The following is a 25794-nucleotide window of genomic DNA, read 5'->3' on the forward strand; positions in this document are numbered from 1 at the left end:
CTTTCTAGGCTGAATTCAGCCTGCAAGCGAAGAACAAATTTCCAGGACCTTTGTCAGTGCATGCAGTTATTCTTGGGTGGGATGAGGATATCCAGAACCTGCAGATTTCTGTTGCTGTCTGTTCCTTATTCCGGCTTGTTCCTTATATGATCTTTTCTCATAATGAGCTTCTTGCACTAATTTACTCCAGTTGCTGCCTAGTTTGAAAGGCTTGAGAGACTTGGAAGATGCACGCTGTCCCCTAGAGGGCTGGATCTCCCAACTCTCTCCCACTGGGAGGTTCTTAATGTTTTAAGAAGCAGTGAAAGGCATCCTTGGAGCCAACATGACTGGTTTTCTTCCGTGCCTAAAGAATGCAGAATGGCCCTTTCCAGCCAAAGGGAAATTGTGCCACGTTTGAAACAAAACAAGCAAACATGAAACAAAACAAAACTTTATTTTCTTTATCTGAGGAGCTCAAAGCTACAGATTTGGCATAGAATCACGGAATCATTAAGGTTGGAAAAGACCTTCAAGATCATCAAGTCCAATTATCAACCCAACACCACCATGCCCACTAAACCGTATCCTGAAGAATCGTCTACACATTCTTTGAATATTTCCAGAGATGGTGACTCCACCACCTCCCAGGGCAGTCTGTTCCAATGTTTGACCACTCTCAGTAAAGAAATTTTTCCTAATAGCTAGTCTAAACCTCCCCTGGTGTAACATGAGGCCATTTCCTCTTGTTCTATCACTAGTTACTTGGGAGACCAACCCCTACCTCACCACAACCGCCTTTCAGGTAATTGTCAGAGCAATAAGGTCTCCCCTAAGCCTCCAGACTGAACAACCCCAGTTCCCTCAGCTGCTCCTCTAGACCCTTCATCAGCTTCATTGCCTTCACCAGCTTCTCTAGACACACTCTAGCAACTCAACGTCCTTCGTGTAGTGAGGGGCCCAAAACTGAACACAGGATTTGAGGTGCAGCCTCACCAGTGCTGAGTACAGGGGCACAATCACTTCCTTACTCCTGCTGGCCACACTATTTCTGATACAGGCCAGGATGCTGTTGGCCTTCTTGGGCCACCTTGGCACAGTGCTGGCTCATGTTCAGCCGGCTGTCAACCAGCACCCCCAGGTCCTTTTCTGCCGGGCAGCTTTCCAGCCACTCCTCCCCAAGCCTGTAGCGTTGCATGGGGCGGTTGTGACCCAAGTGCAGGACCCAGTCCTTGGCCTTATTGAACATCATACAATTGACCTCAGCCCATTGATCCAGCCTGTCCAGATCCCTCTGCAGAGCCCTCCTACCCTCCAGCAGATCAACACTCCCACCCAGCTTGGTGTCATCTGGAAACTTACTGAGGGAGCACTCGATCCCCTCATCCAGATCATCAATAAAGATAATAAACAAGACTGTCCCCAAAACTGAGCCCTGGACATATTGCAACCATGAGTAGTGTCTTCTGCAGTCACCAAGAGGTTAAAAAGTAGGCTGGTCGGGAGACAGAGGGATGTAAAAAGCAGGCATGACATTGCTTATCTCCATGAAGTCACTTGGTCTTCCTTCTTAAAACTGGAAATGGAGTGAATTGAAAGTGGAGAGGTTGGAAGTGAGTGAAAGGCGGGGGGGAATCTAAGTGAGGGTACTGGTTTGCTAGTGATTGTTAACTGTTCTGGACACTGAGAAGTGTCAATGCCATTTTTAAATCCACTGATTGAAGGAAATGGGAAAGGAGCTTTGTTCTATAGTCTGGGATTAAAAGATGATGCAAGTACAGGGTAAATATGGACTGAATAAACTGTCAGTGTCAGTCATGAACAGTCTTGAGTGGTATGAACCTCCTTTTTCTTTCATAGTCTCTTACAGTGCATAAAGTTCCAGGTCTGTTTTGACTAGCTTTGTTTCCCTATTGCAAAAGTTGGCAGTAGTATCTGCAATTCTCTGAACCTGGAGCAGGTACAGTGATGTTGGTGGAATGTAAGCTCTAGCCCCACAGAAGGCAAAACCTGGATTGAGCTCATTTTACACTTACTAACTTACATGTAGACACGAGTCTTGTATGGACCTGTGAAAATCTTTGCCCAATGAACTTGCAGCCTACAAGAAAACACTGAAGCAATTTGGGGAATCAAAGATGAACAACTTAAAATTCCTGTCAATTAAAGATCTAGAATTGGGTTCCTTTGTGGATTTAACTGCAAGAAATGGGCTTACAAGCAGGCTTCATTGCAGGGAAATTCTCTGCTGCAGTTGTGGGCAAGTTGGCCCATTCTATGGCTTTCTTCCTGCAAGTTTCCAAGAGTCTTACCTCTAGAAAATGTTAATGGCCTAGCTGTGCAGCCAGTAGACTGAGTAATTTGAATCAGTAATGAGCCATTAGTCTGAGTCAGTAATTAGACTGAGCAGTAAAGTGTGAACACTCTCCTCAGGCAAACCCAAGTGTAGGACGGCTTGTGCTGATGTAAATAAATGCAGGCGTTTGTACATGGAGACCTGGAAGCTTTGTCTGCTGGTGGTAAGAAGTCAGGTGCAGCTGACACTGGTTTACCTGCTGTCTGCTCACAAGAAGGGGACCATTCTGCCTCTACAGTGGTTAGTATGTCTCAGAAGACAGATACTATCTTGACAAAAGCGTCCAGTTGAAATGTGACCAAAACCTGAGACTGGGACTTTGGTCTTTACCTTCTCCAGTTCTTTCTGGATTCAACAGAGTACCGATCAAATCTGAAACAGAGCTGTGCTATTACATGAACTAAGCTTCAAGTGCCCATTATTCCTGCCTCTCCAACCTCATAAGTACTGAGAAAATGATTTGTGATGTCTTTAGCAGCTTGTGGAGGATACAGGAAAGAGAAATATTGCATGGCCTTCAGCAGTAGGGTGAAAAAAATACAAGTTTACTGGGGCAGTATGAATTCAAGTGATGGTTCTAGCTGGTGAACATCATCTTATGATGAATTTCCTGCAGAACATTAGCAGGTACTAAGTCTGCAGCACTAGCCAGGCAATTCTTCTGGATCCCTTATGTTTATTATATATTTAAAAATAAGTAAGTTACTAGTTTATAAGTTTGGATGAAGGAAAACTTTCACGCAAAAATTGCTTTCTGAACTGTTTAACTGTCAGGTAACAGTCCTAGACCAGGGCTGACATGTTTCTATTAGGTCTTCTCTGGGTAAAATATACATGTGTACATAGAGCGTGTGCATACAATTTGATGTTTCTGGACAGAGCTGTGTGTGTAGTGTAGCTATGTGGAAAGCCAGACCGTGCTATGCATGCATGGTAAGTCTGCTTCCTGAAAGGAACTGATTTGCTGTGCCTGTGCTAAGTGAATGCTCCAAGTTCTCTGGATGTTTCTCAGTGCATGGTAGGACAAATAAAGCTTTTGGTGACAGTTTCTCAGTCTATGCTGATGAAATTTAACAGGGAGCAGGAAATCATCTCTGGAAGAAGCATGAACGTGTGCTGCTTTTCATGAAACTGGGATAAAAACTCGGGTGACTGAGAAGTAACTGGGAGAGATAAGCGCAACAAAAACATTGTCCTGCAAAGGCCTAAGTGGCCTGTGAATAAAAAATTCTGTAGATGGTATTTGTAGCATGCAAGATTTTGGTTAGCTCATATTTAGATTTTCAAGCAAACTTAGCAGTAGAATTGAAGTTTGCTTCTCTATTATAAAAACAGTTCTGTAAAAAATACTGTTACTTTAATCAGTAGGTTTGACAGTTTGTAGATATTCAGAATTCTGTCTGGTTCCTATTGCTGTCCCTATACTGTACGTAATCTTCAAAATAGTTTATTAAATTCCAGTTAAACATAATTGTAGAAAGCAAGTTAGTTTCACAGGTAAGGCAAATTGTAGCTGGCCAATATTAGAGATTTTAGAAGACAGAGAACACAGCTTTTAACTGGGAGTTGTGATCAATTTTTGTGACAACAGAGGAGTGTAATTTTACAATACTGTGTATACTGGATCACTTTTCCAGATTGCAGCAATGTTCTAAGAAACAATTAGATATTTCAAAAATCTGTTTGATTTATGAGATATAATAAGGTCTAGAAGAAAAATTCAACCTCAAATTTGCTACGTAAACAGTAGAATTAAAAACAATCCTTTTGGGTCCCCACATCACTGACTTGTCTAAAATTGTTTAGTTTTCATCAAGATGTTTTTTGTGGGCCTCAGAACATATGTATCAAATTTGAAGCTGAAAAAAGTTTCATTGGCAAGTTTAAGCAGAAGGCAAATTCTGTTTTAAAGTATATTTTGTTTAATATAATGCAAGAATTCTGCTTTCATCTATAAAGCAACAGTTCTAATCGGTAGGTTAGTCTATATAATATGACTTAATAAAATTGTAGTTTACAAGTGTTATTATAGCAATCTACAGACTACTCATGTCTGTAATGTCTTAAGAACAGCTGTAAAGTTTTTTAAATGATTAAGTCATGGTATCAAGCAGCCTGGTGAGTAGATCTAATAAGCACACTAACAATTGATTAAGCAACATCTGTTAAGGTATTATTAACTGTTTATGTGCTATACATAGATTTCTGGTGTCTGACCAATTACAGCTTGCAGAGAAATGGAATAGTTCTGGGAACTGTGGGTTGTTTTTGTCGGTTAAATACTTCATAGCTATGTGGCCTCAACACCTTTTCTTTTTTAAAGAGTTGTTAAAAAAATGCTTCCCATGCTCTTTGAGTATCTGGATCAGCATGCCAAGATGTTACACTATTATGCTATATATTTCTCTAGATCCCTTAAAACAGCATCATTATAACTTTGAAATTAATAGTTCTAGACTTCTCGTCTTCTGTAGCCATTTTGTTAAAATATACCTGAGGATATATTGGAGAAATTGCTGGGTTTGCAGATAAGTGAAGCTAGAAGCTGTTTTCTTGTACCAGCCTAACATGACCCTATTTTCTTTGAGTACTTGTATCCTGCAGAAGAATCTAGACATCTAAACATTATTGTTGTTTTTTTCAAATTGGAGTGATACAATGGGAAATGGGTTTTGTTGTGCGTGCAGGGCTTCAGTTGAGTGACTGGAATTACTTTTCTTTCAACTCCTTTGTCCCATCAGCTCTGTCAAGGTTTCTCTGTAATGGAGATAAACTACTTAGTTGCGATGGGAAAGCTTGAATGCATGCAGAGGATGTGGGCTGGTAAATAAGATAGGAGGAGGCTGGAGAGGCAACCATAAGGTTTGTTTGAGTTCCTGAGATGGCACCTATGGGAATTAAAGCTGCTTCGGGACAAATAGCTGGAATAATAGCTTCCCTCCATGCGCTTACCTGGGGTTTTGTGCTTTGATAAAGGCTAGGGATTGGAGAAGTCTTCGTGACAGAATGAATTTCTTAGAGCTGTGTCCATGTCTCTTATTACATGTCACTGTGCTCATCTTGGTGCTCAGATTCTGATGGGACCTTTAGGTGCTGTAGTAAAGCAATTTTCAAGTGCAAGGATGTGACAGGTTTCATCTTTACAGTTCAGCTGCTCACAAATATGCCTCTAAATGACGATGGTTCTTCAGATCAGTTGTCTTGAGCTTGTTTTGAACAGTCAATCTGTAGATATCTGGCAGTCTGTAACTTTGAAGAACGACTTTTCTCCTCTTATATTTTAATTTTGAGAATGTGGTGCCACTTGTACCGTGTGTCCGTTTTTGAGATGTACTTTGTTCCATACGTACAGATTTCCTTCTGAAGCATGTTAGATCCTTTGGAGGTCCTTCCAGCACTACTCAGTTACCCTGCCTATCTGCCTCTCTCCATTCTTCCCCATTTCTTCCCTCATAGAAAAACTGTTCCCTCAGTTTCATAATCAAATACAAAAACTCCTTTAGACTAAATTCAGGTCCTGGGGTGAACTAGCTGGGGCAATATAGTTAGAGAGCAGAGTTGTGCTCACTCACTGAACTCTGAACCTCTATTCTTAATGATCCTGGGAAGGGGTTGGAACCTGCAGAAATAAGTGGTGAAAAGAATATAGTTAGGTTTTTTTCCCCTTTCCCTCTCTTGCACACATGCAATACAGACATAGCAGCAAGGTATCCATTCTCTTTGCCTGTGAGGAAATGAAAAGGTGTATTGTAAGCCCAAGACTAGTCTGGTTGTCAGCCAGGAATTACCTCTCTAAAGGAGAAAGGGAGAGGAGCTGGTGAGAAGGTGGCTGGGCAGGGGGAAAGGGGAGCTGCAAGGGGGAAGTACACTTTGAGATAGGTTCAATGCACGTGGCTAGAGATGGAATGGGTGTTGTGCTTCCTCAGTATGCAGGTGTTGGGAGAAAGGAAGGGAGCTTGTGTTCTTGTACATGGGCATATGTCTGGGGGAGCAGGGTCAAAAATTTAGACTATTTACTTAATCCCTTGGAACAGCTTTTTTTCTTTTCTGTTTTCTTTTTGTGGTTAACAGACTGCTTTACAGGGGACATGTGTGGTAATTAACACATGCAGCTGTAGGGCTTAAGCCATATGTCTGAATTTCAAATGGCCATTGATCTAGGCAATTTGCTGCCGTCTCCACCCCCACTTACAGACCGTATTCCTTGAAGATGTGGGGGAATTTTTAGTCTTTACCTTGACGAGATCAGAGCTGGAAGAAGAGGAGTGAAAGGGAATGTATGTGATACTGGGGAGAGAGGTAGGAGAGACACTGAGATTCCAATCACACCCTTCATGCCCCTTGCCCCAGGACACCATATATTTCAAGTGGCTTCTAAAATGTTCTCAAAGCTAGGGATCTGATCAGTACTTAGATGAAGCTTGCATAACAATAAGTTATTTTTTTTTTCCTCACTCAGCAAAGCAGTCTAAGATGAGAATCACAATATCCTTGCAGGTTTTCAGATGTGCTCCCCTTTCCACAGCTACAGGTATCCGGCCTCTTACACAGTCTAGAAGTGGCAAGGTGGAGTTCATTGCGGACTTTGCGCAGCCTTTCAGGAGAGGTAGTCAAGGGCAGGGGGTGGGGGGGAGGGAGAACAGAGAATACTTCACATCAAAGGAGAGGCTCCTGAAAAAAGACAAGATACATTGTAGGTAGAATCAAACCAGAGAGGCTAAACGAAACAATCATTCAGTGGTTGTTGCTTTTGCTAACTGTGATCAGGCAGCTATTGACAGTGCTATAGAGCTTTCTGTGAACTTCTTTCCAATTTTGGGGCAATGTCAAGCGCTAAAATCTTGTTATCAAATATGGTGTCTTAAGTGAAATATTTCTTTGTGCAGAAACTTTTTTGCTCCGTGTTTTATTTCAAATGTCACTCAAGACAGTGAGCCAAAGTGGAAGATGGTTCAAAATTAAGATACGTGGTTTAAAATCCAACAGTATCTATCATACCTCTAGTACTTACAGGGTGAGAGACAATGTATTCTTCTACCAAGTAGGAAGCTATAAAAAAGTAAGCCTCTCTTCCTCCTCTACTCCTTCTTCAATCTATTTTTAAAGTTTCTCAATTCTGGCTATTGCTAATTCCTCTATCCCCTCACTCGCTCCACAGTGTTAGTAACACTGGCACTTTGGAGGTGCTTCTGCTCTGGAAAAAAAACCCAAACCAACAAACATTCCTAATAGTGTGTACTCCAACTCTTGCTGAAGGGTGACTGTGATTTACGCAGCCCTTATAATATTGCTGCTCTGTTTTTTTTTCTGTGTTCTGCCTGTCTTCTCCACTTTCCCTGTGAAGCTTAGTGCCAGGTCTGGAGCAGCCATGTACTGTACTGCCTCTTCTGACTCTCCTCTTTTCTCCTTTATTACTATGGACAGTGCTCCTTCTTGGGACAAGATGGCCTAACATCCCTTCTATGGATTGGCATGACCTTTTTTCCAAATAATTCGGTTGTAGCCGGTACTGATAGGAGCTTGCATACAACTTTTGTTATACAGGTGCAGGGCCTAATTCTTCTTTATTCACTGTTTATTACAGCTGGCTTATTTCCTTTCAGTTGTTTATCTCCCTGAAGAATAAGGTTATTCCTATTCTTCCTCTCTTCTTCATTTCCTTAATCCTTTTTCTCTAGAGAAAAAGGAAAGTGCTGGATTTACAGCCATATAATTGCTGGGTTGCATTTACCACAACAAGGCTTTTCCAGGTCAGTTGACGTGTGAAGGTGCCTGCTGGTCAAAATGAGCCTTGGAGACTCAGTTTTGAAACTGCCATCCCCACAGCCAGTTGCCATTGTCCATTAGGAAATATGTCATAATTCTTCAGCAAGCATCAGGTAGTCATAATTTTTGGTAACAAGTAGTTTTTGATGCTATGTGTTACGACCAGTCCCAAAAGCCATCCGGTCCACTTGGTTCTTTTAGCTGTCCCTCCATTTCTGCTTGGGTATGTGTATCAGTAGGAGGATGATGTTAGACTTTTGAAAGACAGCTAAGTATGCAGCTGAATGAAAAATATTCTTTATTCCATAAGGAGTTTCTTTCTGCAGCCTATATGAGTTCTTTAGGTTTGAAGGTATTCCAGTAGTGCGTCATTTTAGTTGAGCTTTTTACACCACTGAAATTGCTGCTGGTATATAAGGAAAATAGCCACACTCAGTGGTAGTCACAAGTTCGCTTTAGCCGTGCAGGACATTGCTAGAAGCTGTGAAACATCAGTCTGCTGTGACAGGCAGGCTGCAATCCTGTCTGAAAACTTACCAGATGACTGAAGCAGAGCCTGAAAACTGAGCTGGGGTTCAGAGCTTTGCTCCATTTCTCACTCAAAGTAGTTGAAATAGCGTTTTTTAACCATGCTTGCAAGGATGGGCTTGCAGCTTGTGTGCTGCAAAATGCTATGTTCTGAAATTATCTGCTGTGAAATACAGGTTTACATGTAAATGTATGGCACTTACATGTCGTGTTTCTAGGCAAGCTGTACAGTGGGACCAATGGACTCCAGGCCAAAGAGCAATTTTATGGCAGCAATTTGCTGCTGTCTAGCTGGTTGCATGAGGTATATGAAAAATACAAAAGAGGATGAATTCGGACACTGTGGGATTGCGAATATGCTTGTTTTTCAAGATGAAAGCATTGCATAGTTTGTACAGTCATTAAGAATTGACTTTTTTGACTATTATCTCAGCAGGGTGGCAAGAACAGCAGCAGGATAGAAAAGATGCAGCAATACCAGGGAAACACTGCCTTCTTCCAAAGAATTACGACATATGAGGGAAGGAAGGAACTCTGCTCAAAGGGAGGAATGGTCAAATCTGATGCAGTGGAAGTGGTAGATTAACAAAAATATATACATGACTTGTATCTTAGCAGCTCTCTCCTCGTCTCCTAAACTGGAGATGGTCTTAACCTACCCTGACCTTCATCATGTCCTTCTTAGCAGAAAAGGTTCAAATCTGGCCTTGGGCATTTGTTTTCCCATTACTTCCAAATCTTTGAAGAGACCTGTTTTGCCTTTTGGGTGAAAATGTGGCTATAGAGGCTGAAAATTGTAAAGCTGTATAACGTAAACATATGTGCAATGACAGGTCTTCTCCCATCCAGGCTTCCTTGCATTTGACCTTAGAAATCTTCTTTTAACCGAACTGAAATCTGATCATCTGCTTCTCTGCCTATTTCTTATGGACTAATTGCTTGGATAGAAAAGAAGATCTCTGTGTTAGGCTTTGGCCCAAAAATGAACTGAAAATTCTAGTTAAGTTCAAAACAGCAGGTTCCTTGTTCTGAATTATTTCTCTATTCAGGCTACTTGAGAGATACTGCTGCTTCTTGTCCAAAACTCCTTTTTTGCAAGCCTGCAAAATTGGTTAAGACTGCAGTTTACTGTTCACAATTTGGAGAGAAACTGGCTGAAAACCAAGAAATCTTATTTTACAGGTTTCAAGGTTTTGAATCCCTCATTTATTACTTGCGGTAACAAAGGAGAGATCACATAAACTTGTTGCTCCCTGCTGTGCTCCCAGATTAGTTGATAACACTATAGTTGCGATCTTAGCTTGAGAAAGGGGAGAGCAAAGGGTGGGTCTCAAATTTGAATTAGGCAAGTGCTGTAAGTGCTGGCTTTAATTATTTTAAGGTTCTTGCTTTGTCTTCTGGTTGGAAGCATGCCCATATACCTGAGGAAATATATTATTTGGAATGCTACATTGCTATGAGTGGGTTAAAACAACAACTTTTCACAAGTATTGAAGCAAATTTACATCACTAGAAAGTTCACAACCAGCTCAGCTTAATTCTCTAACCTTCGTGGCTGCTCCTTGTTCCTAGAATAACTTTCATTGGCACCAAAATTGGTAAGAGTTTTGCCATCAAGGTGGTAAAGTATAATGGCTTAGTTTTCAGTGGCATTGTCCTCCATGCAGCAGTACTAGGAAGGTTTTTTTTCCTCCCCAGAAAGGTTTGCATAACTTACAGAAGTGAGTCAGGTATTTAAGTGGTAATTACCATAGGGCTTGGTTCAACCCACAAAGTTCAAATCTGAATCTGGATCTGAACTTTCCCAGAGGCAGGGGGTGTGTTTGGACATTGTGTTTGTTTGACCTATTATAGTGCAAGCTCTGAAATGCAGGTCCAGATGTGGACTGGGATTCTGTATCTACCCAAGTATGAGACATTCAGGGCCACTTGTTTTGTTTAAACCATCTGTTTAAATGATACATAATTGAAATAACATACAACTGGCTCTTATTTTTGGGGAAGGTGGCTACAGCATTATGTCTGAAGCGTGGTGCGTTGCTGTGCCTTTATTTTTCAAAAGGAACAGTTTGCTGAAAGCTACAAAGAATGAGAATTTAGAGGGCAGGTTTGTTTTGGCTTATTACTGTAGAAGTACCTTGAGAACTTAAGCTGTAAATGAGGACTTTGGATTTTGGAACGATCCTATCTGAATCTCAAGATTCAACAGTTTTAAAGCTACTGAATCCCAGAGACTAGAGCATTGCTATTAATATTGAGTGCTGCTCCAGACCCCTTTTGACACGTTTGCTTTTGAAGGACCAGGCTGAGGAAGAGGGAGCTCTTTGTTTGCAGTCAGAATAAACTCATTGTACACCCAGACAATTAACTCTTCAATCGACTTGCCAGCCTCTGTAAAGCACTCCGGTCTCCTCTCTGTCTATCTCCAGTTCTATTCAGACACTTAAGCACACCAATGTTTTTTTTGTTTATTATTCTGAAAAAGTCCTTCACAAGAATAGTCAGAGCGGATCAACATTGTCCTCCCAGCAGCATTTATCTCCGCCTGGCAGTGAATGTGTCAATCAGGAATCAAAAAGCCAAACAGAGGAGGCTTTGAATTGTGTCACGGGGGTCAGAGTTACTTCCAGCTGTCTGTGCGTGGGATAGGCTTTCCTGAAGGGCAAAGAATTGTACTGCCATACAAATGCACTGACTACATTGGACCACAAAGTCCTCGGGGCTTGAGTGGCTTTTTTCATGTTGATGCACCTGCAAGGGAGATGTGAGGAGGAAGCGGGGGGAACTAATGCCTTCCAGAAGGCGCAGGGAAAGGCTCTTCATCCTATCTGGATGATGCCTGGAATGCAGCATTGAAGTAAACACTACCTACATCTGTAAGGCATACGGAATAGTTGATGTAGAAAGGGAAGAATCACTACAGTGACCGTGCAAGTCAATCTTTGCAGTTAAGAGCTCCTTAAGCCATACAGAGCCCTTTCATGTTTAGCACTGAGGCACATTTTCACCTTTTAAGCAAAACTTTTCCATATTTTGGTCCGTGTCCATGTGTTTGTGAGCTGTTATACCCAAAGGGAGCACATTGTTGATGTTTCTTAAAATGAAGACAGTAAAGACCGAGAACTTGCTTTTGCTGATTTGGTTTAAAAAGTTGATTTTTTTTTTTTTTTTTTTTTTATTTAACAGCTATGAGATCTCCATGCATATAAGTGGAAAAGGGTGTAACTGGCAGGGAAGTCTATCTGCACTGGTGCATTTCCATTTCAGCTGCTTGGCAAGAAATTATCTTGATTTGGCTGAATTGTAAGAATTTCACATTTTTTTGGCATGAGTGCTAACTTTCTGCATTTATATTGGTGATGTAAGTCTCTGCATAAAAGTTGCATAGACTATTAAATTAATTTTGCCCTGATGAAACTGTTTCACTGGATGTAGGGAAGGATTGTGATTAAGGCAACAATTTTCTCCACCCCTACGATACTGGAAGGGACATGTATTTTTGTGTAAGACCCCGTATAGTGCAAACACAGGTTTTGTTGTCTCTTTTTAATACTTAAAACAACACTCCTAAGCCTGGGGGTAATATATAGAAACGTCAAAATTGTAAAATTGCATCTTCAAGACTGAGGAACTACACAGATACAAGGAGCTTGAGTTGACCTGGTAGGTCTTTGTTGTGTCTGACCAGAGTTACTAAAGCCACAGAAAGGTGTATGTATGACTTAAGTCCCTCGGGAGCGCTCAAGCCTAGGAAAGCTTTTATCCCTTCCTGTTGGTTTGACAGACTCACTTAAAGGCTGGCTTTGCTGCATTGAACATGCTAAGAATTCACTCATTGTCCTGGCTATCTGTGCTCCATGTTGCCTATTTAGCTTCAGCTACACTCTGTAACGACTCACCGAAAGCCAGATGATGGTAAGTGAAGGAATTACTTGACACTGGAAAAACACTGCTTCCTCCTAGGGCAGAGCTATGCACTTAAAATTGTCATCCTCTTATTCTATCAGGCTGACTCAAAGTCTGGGAACAACTGATGTTCAAGCTGTAGACTTACAAAAAAGACTAGATTTTGTACAAGGCCTAGATGGTTGACCCCATAAACACTAGTGCTTTTTAAAATGGTAGAAATTTTTAAGAGTGTCTCATGGATTCCAGTGAGAACACAAAAGTGATATAACAAAGGTTGAGGTTGCTTAAGAAGAATATAGATCTTGGTCTGTTAACATGGTGCTGCAAGTATACAGATTACTTTTGTAGTGGGTTTATTTTCCTGAGTAAGAGATGTGATGTGGGAGTCTAATTCTATCACCTAACTCTTCCCTTTTTCTAGCTTCCATTAGGTAGCTGGAGGCAAGTACAGTGATTCACAGCAGCAGACAGTTACTTCACATTTTTCCACAGTAACTTATACTTTTTCTATGTTGGGGAGTTTACTCTTCTCCTGACATAACTTGAGTTGCTCATGGCCTCAGTGCTTGTGTTCAGAGTAAAAAGATCACTTTAATAGTCGTCTTTCGCATGAACTGAATCTCCTTGTTCCTCAACCCCAGTGTACGCTGCAGTCATTCCAGGTGTGGATACTTGCTAGATATCCTTCAAGGATAAGGGTAAGGGAGGGGTGTTGTAGTAGGACTACAAAGAGTTCTTGCCTACCGCTTGTAGTAGATCTGGACATGCAAGTAAATTGTCCCTGTTTTGAGTTATTGTCGGGCTAATGCAGCAAAACCTGTTCTTAAGTTTAAGAGCCTCTGACAGTAGTGGTGCAAGTGGGCTTCCAGCTTATAGCCGTGGTACCTTAATGTGAAAATGGCTTAGGGAGAGTTGTTTGATAAGAGTGAAACAGGTAGATCCAGTGATAAAAATAACATTTTTAAGTTGACACCAATTGAGCCAGAAAAATCTGTTCAACTTTTCCAAGTGTACCCTAGGAAAAGGAGGCTCACTGGAAAGGAGTGTTATGGCTTTAAAACGATGTCACATCAGGAAGTATTCTGAGTGATGCTGTCTGTATTCAGTGGTTGTCTTGGAAAAAGAAAGTGGGTATTCATGCTGGGTTTAAAACATGGAAGAGAAGAATGCCAATGCACTCTTCATCAAGGCTCTGAGAATATTCTGCAACCAAGGGAAATTATCTTTGTTTCTGTAGTACGTGAGTTCCTGATCTAGAAGCATTGCCATTTAGAGGGATTAGGAAGGACTTGGATCCCTCTGTTTGTGACATGCTCTGCATGAGGAACTATTGCCATTACAACGCCTTTTTTGAAAGTGTGGAATTTTGTGCTTTTTGAAAAAAGGAATAGATTGTACCTGATGAACATACTTAATTACGGCTCCAAAGTAACAATATCACAGGAGACTCCAGGTCTCTGAAATAGTTTGGTCTTTCTGTTCTATGTAAAATGTTTCTTTAAGTAATACAAAATGTTTGTTCAAAACTTTCAGGTATGTAAAATAGAACTTATTCCTTGTTTACCAGGATCAAACACACCAGTGGAACAAATGTTCAGTGTGATGAACAGTGTATTAAGCGAAAAGAAAAATCAAATGAGAGTAGACTAGTATTAGGGTTATTCTTCTGCCCAAAGGGAACGGCAGTGAAACTTTTTGCCATAAGCTAATTTGAACCACTAAAACCTACTGAGAATTCTCCAGTTTAAGAAATAGACTTGGTAGTTTCAGAGTAAGAAGCTGGCAGCTGGGAAGTGACCATGGTGTTTTTAATAAAGTGCAATTTTTGTCTTTTATGTGACTATTTCATGACCTTTAAAAAAAAGTCAGAAATATCCCTGGCTTTTGATTCCTTTGAAATATGGTGAATGTAATTACAGGGCTCTTGTCTATTGCATTTTTTCTTGTATGCGTGGTGAAAGAACTGTACTTGCTTGAACAACAGGGGAGTAATTATACTTTCTTCTATTTGCAAAACCCTTAATGCTGTACTGGGTGCTGCTACAGTGTGGACTTAGTGACAACTTGGCCTTAGTAACCTAGTGAGGAAATGGTGATGTGGTTCACAGAGCTATGTTACTGAGATTGTCTTAAACAAAACCCTCAGTTCAAAGGTTAGTTTGGTATTTTTGTCTCTTTGCTGCAATTATTCTGTCACTGTTTAATACTCTCCAGTAGCTTAATGGCTAACTTTATACCAAAACTGCTACAAAAGTCTCTCTCTTTAAGAAAAATGTATTTCACAAATTGTAATTTCTACTGTCTCTGTTCTTCACACACACCCGAGCCTAAAAGAAACCCCCTGAACCTGAAGCATCCTGAGTTCTGCCAAAGTTCACATAATGGTTTGGATAAAGTGCTGTGGCTCAGATCCACTTATAATTTTTCTCCATTGTTGGCTTCTGGGTTGCTGCTTCAAATCTGAAAAGCAATTCTGTAATTACTTGGTGCTGAAGCATTCATGAGAACAATAGGAATAAACTTATTATCATACTGGTCATTTTTTTTATGCCAGGTCTCTTCCTATTTGATATAACTTAAGAATTATTCACCTTTCCAGTTGTTCTATGAGTATCTTTTGCAATTTTAGGTTGGTTTCTCAATCTGTAAAGCAAATCATGCTGATTACATGCTGCCCACTGCTTCATTAGTGTGAGGTGTCATCCTAAGTAAACAACAAGTGACAGTTGTGGCTTCTGGGATCTTGCCGGAAGCAGAGCAGCCTATTGTGACAAAAAAGTGAAGATCAACTATTTACTTTTATCCAAAGACTTATTTAAAGGGTAAAATCTTCCTTCTTTGAGAGAGTGGTCAAGCATTGGAACAGGCTGCCCAGGGAGGTGGTGGAGTCACCATCACTGGAAGTGTTCAAAAAACATGTGGACATGGCACTTTGGGACATGGTTTAGGGGGCATGGTGGTGTTGGGTTGATGGTTGGACTTGATGATCTTAAAGGTCCTTTCCAACCTTAATGATTCTGTGATTCTTGTAAATCAAGCAAAATTTGGGGAAACTTTCCAAGAAATAAGTTGTTCAAACTTTTAGAGAAAAATACTTCTTAGCCATGTTTACTGGTAATACCTGACAACAGGAAAACTCAGAATGAGAGTTGACTGAGGAGTGGTAAGTATTTTTTATGTCCAAATATTTTTTGCTATCCTTGCATTTAAGCATAAAACCAAATACAGTGATGAACAGGGAATATGCAAACAGGTTCTCTTGCTTGTTTCTGTCAACCTCCTTTACTTTAGTGCATCTCTGAGGTTGAAATGAAATTAGCAGCACATTTTTGCTTTCTGTGAATTAGACTGCTTTCTGTGGAAATGCATAAAATGATCTGTGGAAGAGGTGTTCAGGCTTTTGCTCACTTCGTAAAACTGCAAATACAGGTATGGGTGGAAAAATAGTCTACAAAGCCTCTGCTTTCCATCTTTGCCCTACTTTTTCCCTTCTAATGGTCTTTTACTTTTGTAATTGGAACTAACATAAGGGAAGGCTGAGGGCAGTTGTTGCTACCTCTAGGAGGGGCTGTCCCATGTACTTTTCCTCCAAATGTTATCTGCCCTGTGCATCTGATAGTCATGGAGACTGTGGCAAGCCTGCCTTTTCCGGCATAGACTCCTCCCTCCAACTGATTTTTTTTTTTTTGCTGTGTAACTTTACGTTTTAGGTTACCACCCACTTTGATGCATAGTGTCATATTTGCCCATAAAATATGCAAAAAATACTTCTTACAAATTGTGAGTTTTAAGTCTCTGTATTTCAAAAAGGAAAAAAAACACAACAAACCCAATTCTAGGCTAATCTCGTCTTAGTTTACATCCCAACAGTATTCTATTTTCTAATCTTGTAATGTAACAAAAGACTTTCCTCTATGGTTTGTTCCAGCTTAGCTTGCCCACAGGCAAAAGTTTTTCCTCAATTCTATGCCACTGTTCTAGTGCTGTGTAAAGATGCTCTGAACTGGGGCTTGAAATCCAGATGCCTCTGAGCACTGAGAAAATTAGACTCAGACTGAATACAAGCTGGGCCTGTAGATATGATGGATAAGCATACTAAGCCAAACAGAGCGTAAACTGAACACTTTTCCCTGTGGTCCATCTCTAAATATTGATATTTATAAGTCCTGTGGAATCTTTCTTGGTTAAAGCTTTTAATTATGAAAGACTTGTGGTCAGAAGACATGGAGCACTCTTCCACATGAAAAACCTAATTTAAAAGTAGTTCTTTTTCCGTGATTTTGCAACTGGAAGACATCGCCACAGTGTTGCAATTAGAGAACACCTCGATGCAGTCATTGTAAGAAAAAAGATTTGCTATTGACCATCCCTTTCTAACAGCTCTGCAGTGAATGCTGGTGCCAGGTTCTGCACAGGTAAGTTTCAGAAGAAGAGTTTTTCTTTTTGAACAAAAAGAATAAGGAGAAAGACACAGTGGGACAGCAATCTCCAGACCTCTGCTGTCTCAGGAAATGTCCTGGGTGGGATATAGCCACCTGAAATTAAAGACGATTGCCCGATCAGTGCAACAAGGGGAGAGTACCAGCTGATGCACAGCAATGGTTTGTGGAAGGAGAGAGGAGGGATGGGGGGAGGCTTTGCTAAAGTCTATGGATAGTGCTTGATGCATGCTTGCTATGTAAAATGTTATTGCTGTTGGCATAAACTGTTTTCATTCTGTCTGTCTTCTCTCTCTTCTGGACTTGGCCGGGCCATGTACAAATCCCAATCATTCAACAGTACTGGAGAGTAGATAGTATTTACCTCAATAATGGTAGTTTCTTTTCGATTCTTTTTAACCCTCAATTCAGATGACGGTTCGAAGCCAACACCTACCATGGAAACCCAGCCTATTTTCGATGGAGAAGGTAAGAGCATCCCTTAAAATAACAACACACACACACACACACTTCCTTCTCCCTTTTCCCTAGGATTTATGGCTCAAATGCTTTCTTTATCCCGCAAAGCAGAAAAGCTAGTGAATCTCATAAGTTATCCAAATTTCACAGTGCTCTTGGGACCTCAGGCATTTTCGCTAATTCTTTTACATCCTCCTCTTCCCAGAATCCAACAATAACACCAGTTGACAAGATTCCTGGGGTAACCTTGGAAGAAAAGGTGTTATGGCAAAAAAAAGTGCATCAAGTCAGAAATGGCAGCTTCCTTTAGACTGTCCTTACCCCCTCACTCTCCTCACCCTCATGATACCAATGCGGGGAGTTTCATAACCTCTGCAACGCGTTACAGCTTCACAGAAGGGAGGACAGTGCTAAACCACAGTTTGTGAATGTTGACTTGGAAGAAAATTGCTGGGAGGTTTCTTTATTTAGCAGTTACTTTCATTGGCACACGTGCTATTTAAGCAAATGAAGTCGGTGTCCTGGGCCCACTTAATTCATGGCCCACCAAGGCAGTTTCCTTCTCAAAAGAGCTAATATTGCAATTGTATTATTTTGGAGAGGGAATATCAGACCTTAGTCCATTGGAAACCTTTAAACAAGGATAAAATGGCTGTCATCACAGAGGATTCAAGCCTTTTACACATACAAACATAAATACCAGTGGGGATAGTGGTCCCTGGGTAGTGAGTGGGCCTATTAGCAGCTACTTATAACCTGCATATTGCTTAGAAGTGCATGTTTTTTATAGATTTAAACCTAAACCATTATAGTGAAGCTATGGGCTGAAGTCCAAACCACTCTGTGGCCCACCTGAAACTGTGTACCATAAGGCAGTGAGGGAAAGCCTATGCATTTTCATACTGAACAGCTATACTTGACACTTTTTTTTGAAGTGGATTAAAGGCAGAAATGGTGACTACTGAGCAAGGGTAGATGGTGGTCTTGATACCTCCTGCCTTCTTGTAAAAACAGGTGATGGTGTGGGGTTTTTTTGTTGCTAAAATAAGCTTATTTAATGGCAAGATGCTGTAGTCCTGTCACTTCCATTTAGTGATCATAGGTTTGTAAGAATCTTCTTGTGAGCTTTAAGAAACAAAGCAAAGCCCTCAGAGCAAAAAACATTCTCAAATAAACAAAGGAGACTGAAGCCATGCTGACTATCTGTTTATATCAAAAGAAAGTTCCTCCTGGCAGCAAGCTGATGTTGTATTAAATTGCTGCTTGTAATCACAAACTTCTGGCCTTTAAGCTTCCCCCTGAGAGTGTGCCCATAGATATTCAAAGGAAAGAATGCACTAGTAAAATGCAGGAGAGCGCTGATCTGGTTAATACGGCCTGTTCAAAAGCTCCTTTTAGGAGAGACTCAACATTTTGGCCGTTCAAATAGAACTGGGCAAAGTTAATGAGAAATGGTGTGGTCAACAGACCTTTTCTGGTCCTTCTGGTAACAGGCAGAGTCTGAAAAAACAATCATCTTTTATGAAAAACATTTTTAATCAAAAACCTTTGCATTGATTTGTAGGTGAAATCAAGTCTGATAAATGGGCTTGGACTGTATGGTGAAAGATTGCCTCTCACAAATCTTCCAATATATTATGCAAGACCTTATCTCCTAAACTTCTATGGAGAATGACTAATGCAATGGCTTCCTATTGTATTAGCAGTGTCCCTTATGATTTGGGAGAAGAGAATATGACAGGCAGGTTAATCAAGCTATGCATCGATGAATAACCTCTGCTAAGTTTGTCACTCGGTATTTTTGTCAGACCCTGTTAGTAAAATAGGACTAACTAGATTTCAGTGGTGGTTGTAACCAAGAAAATCCATTCTGGGTCTGACCAAAAGCTCGTGTAATCCACTACCTTTGAGTGTACTGTCTCCAACAGTGGCTTAAAATGGGTGTATCAGGAATAGTGTAAGTGTTTAGCCTGGAGAACAGAAGAGTTAAAGGTGACTTAATAGCAGCCTTCCAATACCTACAGGAAGGTTTATCAGGAAGATGGAGCCAGGCTTTTCACAGTAATGCATGATGAGAGACAACAAAATGTTTGGACTGGATATAAGGAAAAACTTAGTCAGCATGAGGACAATGAATGGAACAGATTGCCCAGAGAGGTGATATTCTGTCCTTCCGTTCTGAGCCAGTTGGATAAAGCAATGAGCAACCTGGTCTGTTTTTATAGCTGACCCTGTCTGGAGCAGAAAGTTGGACTAGACACTTCAGGATGTCATCCTGAAAAATCCTTTGATTCTCTCTGAGCAAACATGTCATGATACTCTCCCAGTGTCTTGGGTAGGTCTTCCTGAAGAATGGCTTGTACTTGGTGCCTGACCCAAATGTCAGATGACAGAAGAAGGCAAAAGAGCTATCCATTCACCTGTCAGGTCTGGACTCTTCATAGATGTTCAAAGGAGTTAAGGTCCAAATCCCATTCAATTTCAGTGAGTTTGAGATCTGCTGGGCTCCTGAAAACCTGTGTATTTAAAGTCAGGCAACCAGGGTGGAGCTGATAGCAAGATGAAAGGACAATAAAAATGTAGAGTTTCTTTTCATGCTTTGTTTTTGGGTGCCTCCCTTCAGTCCACAAGGGGTTGACTTTTTTCAAAGGGCATTAAATACACTTAGCTGCCCCTGAAATGTATGATACCTCTTGGACCTCAACATCTCCAAGATGAAGATTCACCTTTCTCATGTTTTTACCTACATTGGAGGATAATGAAAATTCACATTTTGGGCATAAGTTCCCCTCCCACTCCCTACCATCCTCCCTGAGGGCATAACAGAGCAGTGCCAGAGATAATGTAGATCAGATAACTTACACGCTCCTGTCCAAGGTTTGAATCATAAAGAAGCCATCTCTTTAAAAATTATTTCACTTCATTACAATGCAGGTCTCAGCAATGTTTATAGTGATTCTTCTCTTAGAACAAGATTCTCTTCTGCAGAAGAGTATTTTATTAATGGTCCTTGCTATAGCTTTAAATTAAAAGTTTTATTCCCTCCTGCATTTCTAGGCTCTGTTTTCTTTGCATCCATCCTCTATTTATTTTCAATGTGCAAGTTGTATTTCCTAAAGAATAACTTCTATACACATCTTCTCTTTTTGGTAAACTCTACTTTCTAACTCAGTGGGATTCTACTCTTTCCACAGGTCTGTTCAGAGGAGTCTATGTTGCTTACTTGTCTTCCAAAAAATGTCCAGGTTGACTGGATGGAAAATACATTTTTATGTTAGATCCCAAAGGATTAATTTCCTTTTCTTTTCCTTTCTCCTGTTTTCCCACAGTTCCTTTTTCTGCATGTTTCAACCTCACTTAAAAATATGCACCATTGCATCTCTAAAGGCCCTGACCCATTCTTTGGCATCTATTGACTTTGGTTTTTCCTCCTTTTTTACCTGTAGACGTACTCAGTCCATACAATACAGAGCCAGAGAAAAATTTCATCCCAGATTTAGGAGTTTTGATCTAGCACTTTGGTTTATGGACTTTTTCCATCTTTTGTGCTTCTCCCCTCCTACGTCTCACCTTCTATTTGATTTGATGTAGTTCTCCCCAAAAAAGGGCCAAATTATATGTATTTATAGGAGCACATCATGACTGAGTGATGATAAAATAATAAAATAGCATAGCGAAACCTGCAGATAAGGCAATCTTTAAGCAAATTTTTACTACTGCTGGAATATCGGTGTTCAACCTATATTTCCATATGAAAAAATGCCATGAACATGATTATTATAATGACTACAATCAGTATAGCTGAAAACACTTAGGAAGGAAAATTTCCCTTTCACTTTTCCTTTGTGCTCTTATAATGTATAATCAGTCAGACAGCTTTTCCTTTGTCAACAAGGGAACAGAAAAACTTATAAAACTTCTTAGAGGAAGTTAAGACGAACTCCAGGATCTAGTATTTAAGGCATGCTCTTGTGGAAACTGAAAATTTTTCAGAAAATACCGGTTCTGAAAATGTCACTTTAGGAGCTCTAACCCATGGCATTGAGTACTGCTTTGCTCAGTTCTAAACAAATGCTGATGTTGTGTCATTTCTGTGGTTTAGGGCAGGTTCTGCTGTGTTTTGAAGTTGATTGTAACACCTCGGAGGAGCTGCTTAAGTACTTTTTTTTTTTTTCCACAGATTTATGTTTGGATGTCTTGGTTGTAGTGCATCAGACATGGTTTTCTAACCAGAACTTGTTTCTCTAATGGACTTCCTTTCAAGTCTTTCCAGAAATATCTTAATTTCTCTACCTATTCATTTCAGATTTTGTTGTTGCCTGTTTTAGGGAACTGACTGTGGTCAGCTCTTCTTGGGGTTTTAAAGCAATATTTAAGGTCTGTATTGACTTTTTTAAGCTGAATTTCATATGTACTTTAGTGGTAACCAATATATACTATAGCCCACAATATAGCCTTTGAGATCTCTAAGGCTTGAGGAGAAAGGCTTTAGACTTGAAAACTTAGGAAGAGGGGGGTAGAGGAAGGGAAAAAAATGCTTTACCAATGGAGAGGTGCTTTCTGGAATGGGAAGATAATGAGATAATCTTGTGGAAGATTTACAAATAGTGGCTCACAAGAGGTGCAAGACCTCACCAGGGGTTGAGCCAATCTTTGCAAAGATGATGGGTCAGTTAAGGCATGATTGTAGCTAACAGCTTGTCCTCATGAGTAACAACAACGAGTATTCTCTAGTTGCTGTAGTTTCTTTAAGGCTGTTATTTTTTTCTCTTTCAGAAATCACAGCACCCACCCTTTGGATTAAGCACTTGGTCATCAAAGATTCCAAACTGAACAGCTCCAGTATAAGGAATTCAGGTAATGTTCCATCTAAGAAAAAAAAAGAGCTTTCTTTTAACTAGGCTCCAGTTCCTCACTGTCTGTTCCTGTTTCATTCTTTCTTCATTGTAGCTATCCTGCTGCTTTTCACTGTTGGAGGACTTGAAGTGCAGGCTATAAAATAATTTCAGATAGCATCCTTTTTTGTGTCCAGAAGGCCACAGTCGATGTGTGATGAGGGACGTTTCTGTTTCCCCAAACCATAACTGGGGAACCTCTAATTTCTTCATCTGTTAATTCATCACAGCCAGCTGTCATCTTTATTCTGTTTGCTGTTCAGCAGTCTGTCATGGATGTACAAACTGATGCATTTGGCTCTGTGATTTGGGCTGTGGTTTTGGTCTAAGCAGTTGAGAAAATACAGAGAGGGGCGGCTTTTCTTGCAACTTCAAGATTCTTCTCTGCAGGGGATATTTTTTGATAGAGAAATGATTGGATTATTTTACAACTGAAAGTAGGTTATTTGTGTTTGGGCCTAAGTAAATGTTGAGAGTATTTTTGTTGGTAAGAGAGTGGATGAGGGAAGACCAAGCATAAAAAACAGCAAAGAAAAAAATCATGAACATGAATGGGAAAAGGGGGAGCAGGAAGATGTGGAATTAGGATGTAAAACTTGAGACTGGAGATGAGGGTGAAACTGTGTAGAGTCACTGAAATCACAAGAAACTGGAGGAATCTGGAGAGGAAAGTTAGGCATTCTCGGTAAGAATGGTTTCTATCTGATATATTTTTATCTGAAGTGGAAGAAAGGAGGAAGGTAAAGGGAATATCAAAAGAAGAAAATGGCCTTAACCAGCCATGGGTCTACTTTAAGGTTTAAATAGGAGCTGCTACTATTGCATATATTTTATGAAACAATATATACCTAGAATAGCTGTGGGGGATAACTCCAGTCCCCAGAGCAGATAAATTGTGATAGCTTGAAGTACCTAGTCACCGGGTACTTCTGGATTAGCCAGAGAGCATTCATGGCATTCAGCAGTTCCCTTAACCTTCCTGTGCCACTTCCCAACTGCAGGGTGAAATCATTGCTAGGTTAGGTGAGATTCTCTTGCTGCCCAGTGGAGAAGAGCTCTTAGCAGGAGGAATCCATCATTGCCTAGACCCCAGTTTTAGCAAGTCTCTTGTGCCTCACCTCCTCACTGTTCTTGTACCAGGATAGTCTGTGTAGGAGCTGCCAGTGGGAATTGTCTAGAAGCTTCAGATGATGTAGGAGTACCAGCATTCTTTAAGGATGTCTTTCACAGGAAAGCAAATGTAGCTTGTGTTTTGTGAGCTGCTGGGACAACCAGCAGCTCACAGTGCAATTGAAGGTGACAGCTTAATATTAAAATCCAATGTGATGTATTCTACCAATCTTCCACCTATCAGTGAGACCAGCTTTCCTTCTAACACAGCAAATCTCGTAGCTGCAATGGAAATAAGAGTTCCTAGATCTGGGTTCTAGGAGGCTACAAAGTGACTTGGGATTGGGAGGGTCTTTTACTTGATATCCTGTCTCCCATCCTTTCTTGGCCTGACAGAGCCAAAGTAGACTGGTTTTCACATTGTAAAGGCACTCAGTTTGTTCAAGCGTTTCCTCAGGAAGCTGCCTGAAATAAACTGGAATTTTGTTCACAGAAGAGTTTACTTTTGTCCCCTTTTTTCAACTGGTTCTGATGTAATTTCTGTTATTCAAATAAGATTATTGTGGGTGCATGCTAAAAATAGAAAATAAATGGTCTTCTGGAAAATTCAAGAGTTCTGTAAGAACTGGTCTTTACAGCAAGCTAAAAGGAGATGTGTGGTTCCTCTGACTCAGCCTCACTGATTGCCCTGGCAGACCTTCATTTGCTGTAGGATCTCATTACAAGACTGGACTGCCAATTTTTAGCCCCAAATTTCCACATTAGGCCATACAAATACACAGCCATCTCAGTTTCTTACACCAAATTATTGATATCAAGAAATGCTGCCTCATCAAAATAAGACTGTGGTTTAGCTGATATTAGGTGTGGGCTACTTCAGTCTTTCTTTCAACCAGTAAAGCCTAGTCCCCTTGTTTGGTACCTTTCATTCCTTTCATCCTTTGTCATATATTTTAAAAGGCAATGTAAGGGTAGGTGGGATTGAACAACAAAGAGCTGGGGAGGATGATTATCATTTAGAATCAGGTTCTTCAAATGTCTTCAAGTCTGTTTTGGCTGAAGATGATGAAACAGCTGTCATGAGATGGGCATGCAAAATTAGGGGATGTTTTTAATTGCTTTTGACCTTTGTCAGCTTGTAATATTAATGCTTAGCACATTTCTAATTTTTAATTTATTTTTAAAGGGTTAAAGTAAATTTTACTAGTGCAAGATTGGATTTGGTTTTGGTATTTGCTCTACTATATTGTCTCTCTGAGCTTGCATTTATTGTCTTGAAGCAGATACAGCCTGGTATCCTCTTGCAGCAATTTAATGAGTTCACTGAAATTAGAGGTGAGAAAAGACTGATCTACTGCTTTAGGACTAGTGAATGTTTGTACTGTATCAAGAGCAGCATTTTCTAGTGTAGCATAAATGCCTTAGGCAATAGAGATTTCACTTCTTCCCACAGGGAGCTGCTCTGCTGTCTGAACTCAATCTCAAGATTTTTCTTTTGGTAATATCCAGCCTAACTCTTTTATTTTTATTCTTTTTTGTTAGTCTTGAGTTCTTGAAAGCCTGACCTATTTCTTCGAGTTTGTATGCTGAAACACTTAATCTTGATCTCTTTCCTCCCTGTGGTGGTTATACAGCCCTGTCCTTCGCAGTAGATACTACTGTCAGAGGACTTGTGCTGCTCTCCAATCTGCACTGACATTGGACATCTTGGAAAGCTAGCACCATCACTATATCAACCATGAGGAGAATTTAATAATTGCTTTATGGAGACAAATAGGCTCTGTAATTTGCTGTCATTGTCTCTGGTCAACATTAGGCTTCAGAGTGAACCAACCACCAGGTAGCTGAACATTGCAGAGCTGGTGACACCCCATGTTGCATATGCAACACATGTCTTACATCTCATTACACAGCTCTTACATCTCTTAAGAGCTGCATTTGAAATCTGGGTGTTCACCTTCCATTTAGTGTTGACAAACAGAAGAGGTTCTCCTGAAACAGTCCTCTCTCTTTTGGAGCATTTATGTTTTGCTTGGCATGTGTAAATACTAATTAAGCTAGGGATCAGGAAAAGCAGGATGACTCTACCCTGCTGATTAGAGTACTTGACTGAGAATCTGTATGTCTCTGGGCGTTTTGCCAGTGAATTTTTCTATGCTAAGTAAAACAGTATTGCTAGGAGGGATTGCTAGTGCTGTTACCCCAGACCACCTTTAAGAATGAAATCACGACTAGTTTTTTATCAGTAGGGTGAGATGCAGGTTCAAATCTTCTTGGCCAGAGGCAGGAACCAAAATATGAACATGCTCTAACATCTGGACTGTTGAGTAGCAGGGAAGTTAATGTTTTTCTA

At 40.4% G+C, this 25794-nt stretch overlaps 1 protein-coding gene across 1 annotated transcript in view; it reads left to right on the forward strand.

Annotated features, from left to right (window-relative positions):
• The window catches only part of SMOC1 (SPARC related modular calcium binding 1), a gene marked incomplete at its 5' end in the record, with an annotated part of 86079 nt that overhangs the window by 23863 nt on the left and 36422 nt on the right, over positions 1-25794 (forward strand). Inside the window, 2 exons of the mRNA XM_010286744.1 lie at positions 17389-17445; positions 22213-22293. Coding sequence (XP_010285046.1) covers positions 17389-17445; positions 22213-22293 — 138 coding nt within the window. The remainder of the gene's footprint in view (positions 1-17388; positions 17446-22212; positions 22294-25794) is intronic.

This window comes from Phaethon lepturus, unplaced genomic scaffold, assembly GCF_000687285.1.
Source record: "Phaethon lepturus isolate BGI_N335 unplaced genomic scaffold, ASM68728v1 scaffold2940, whole genome shotgun sequence".
In the NCBI taxonomy this organism is placed as follows: domain Eukaryota; kingdom Metazoa; phylum Chordata; class Aves; order Phaethontiformes; family Phaethontidae; genus Phaethon; species Phaethon lepturus.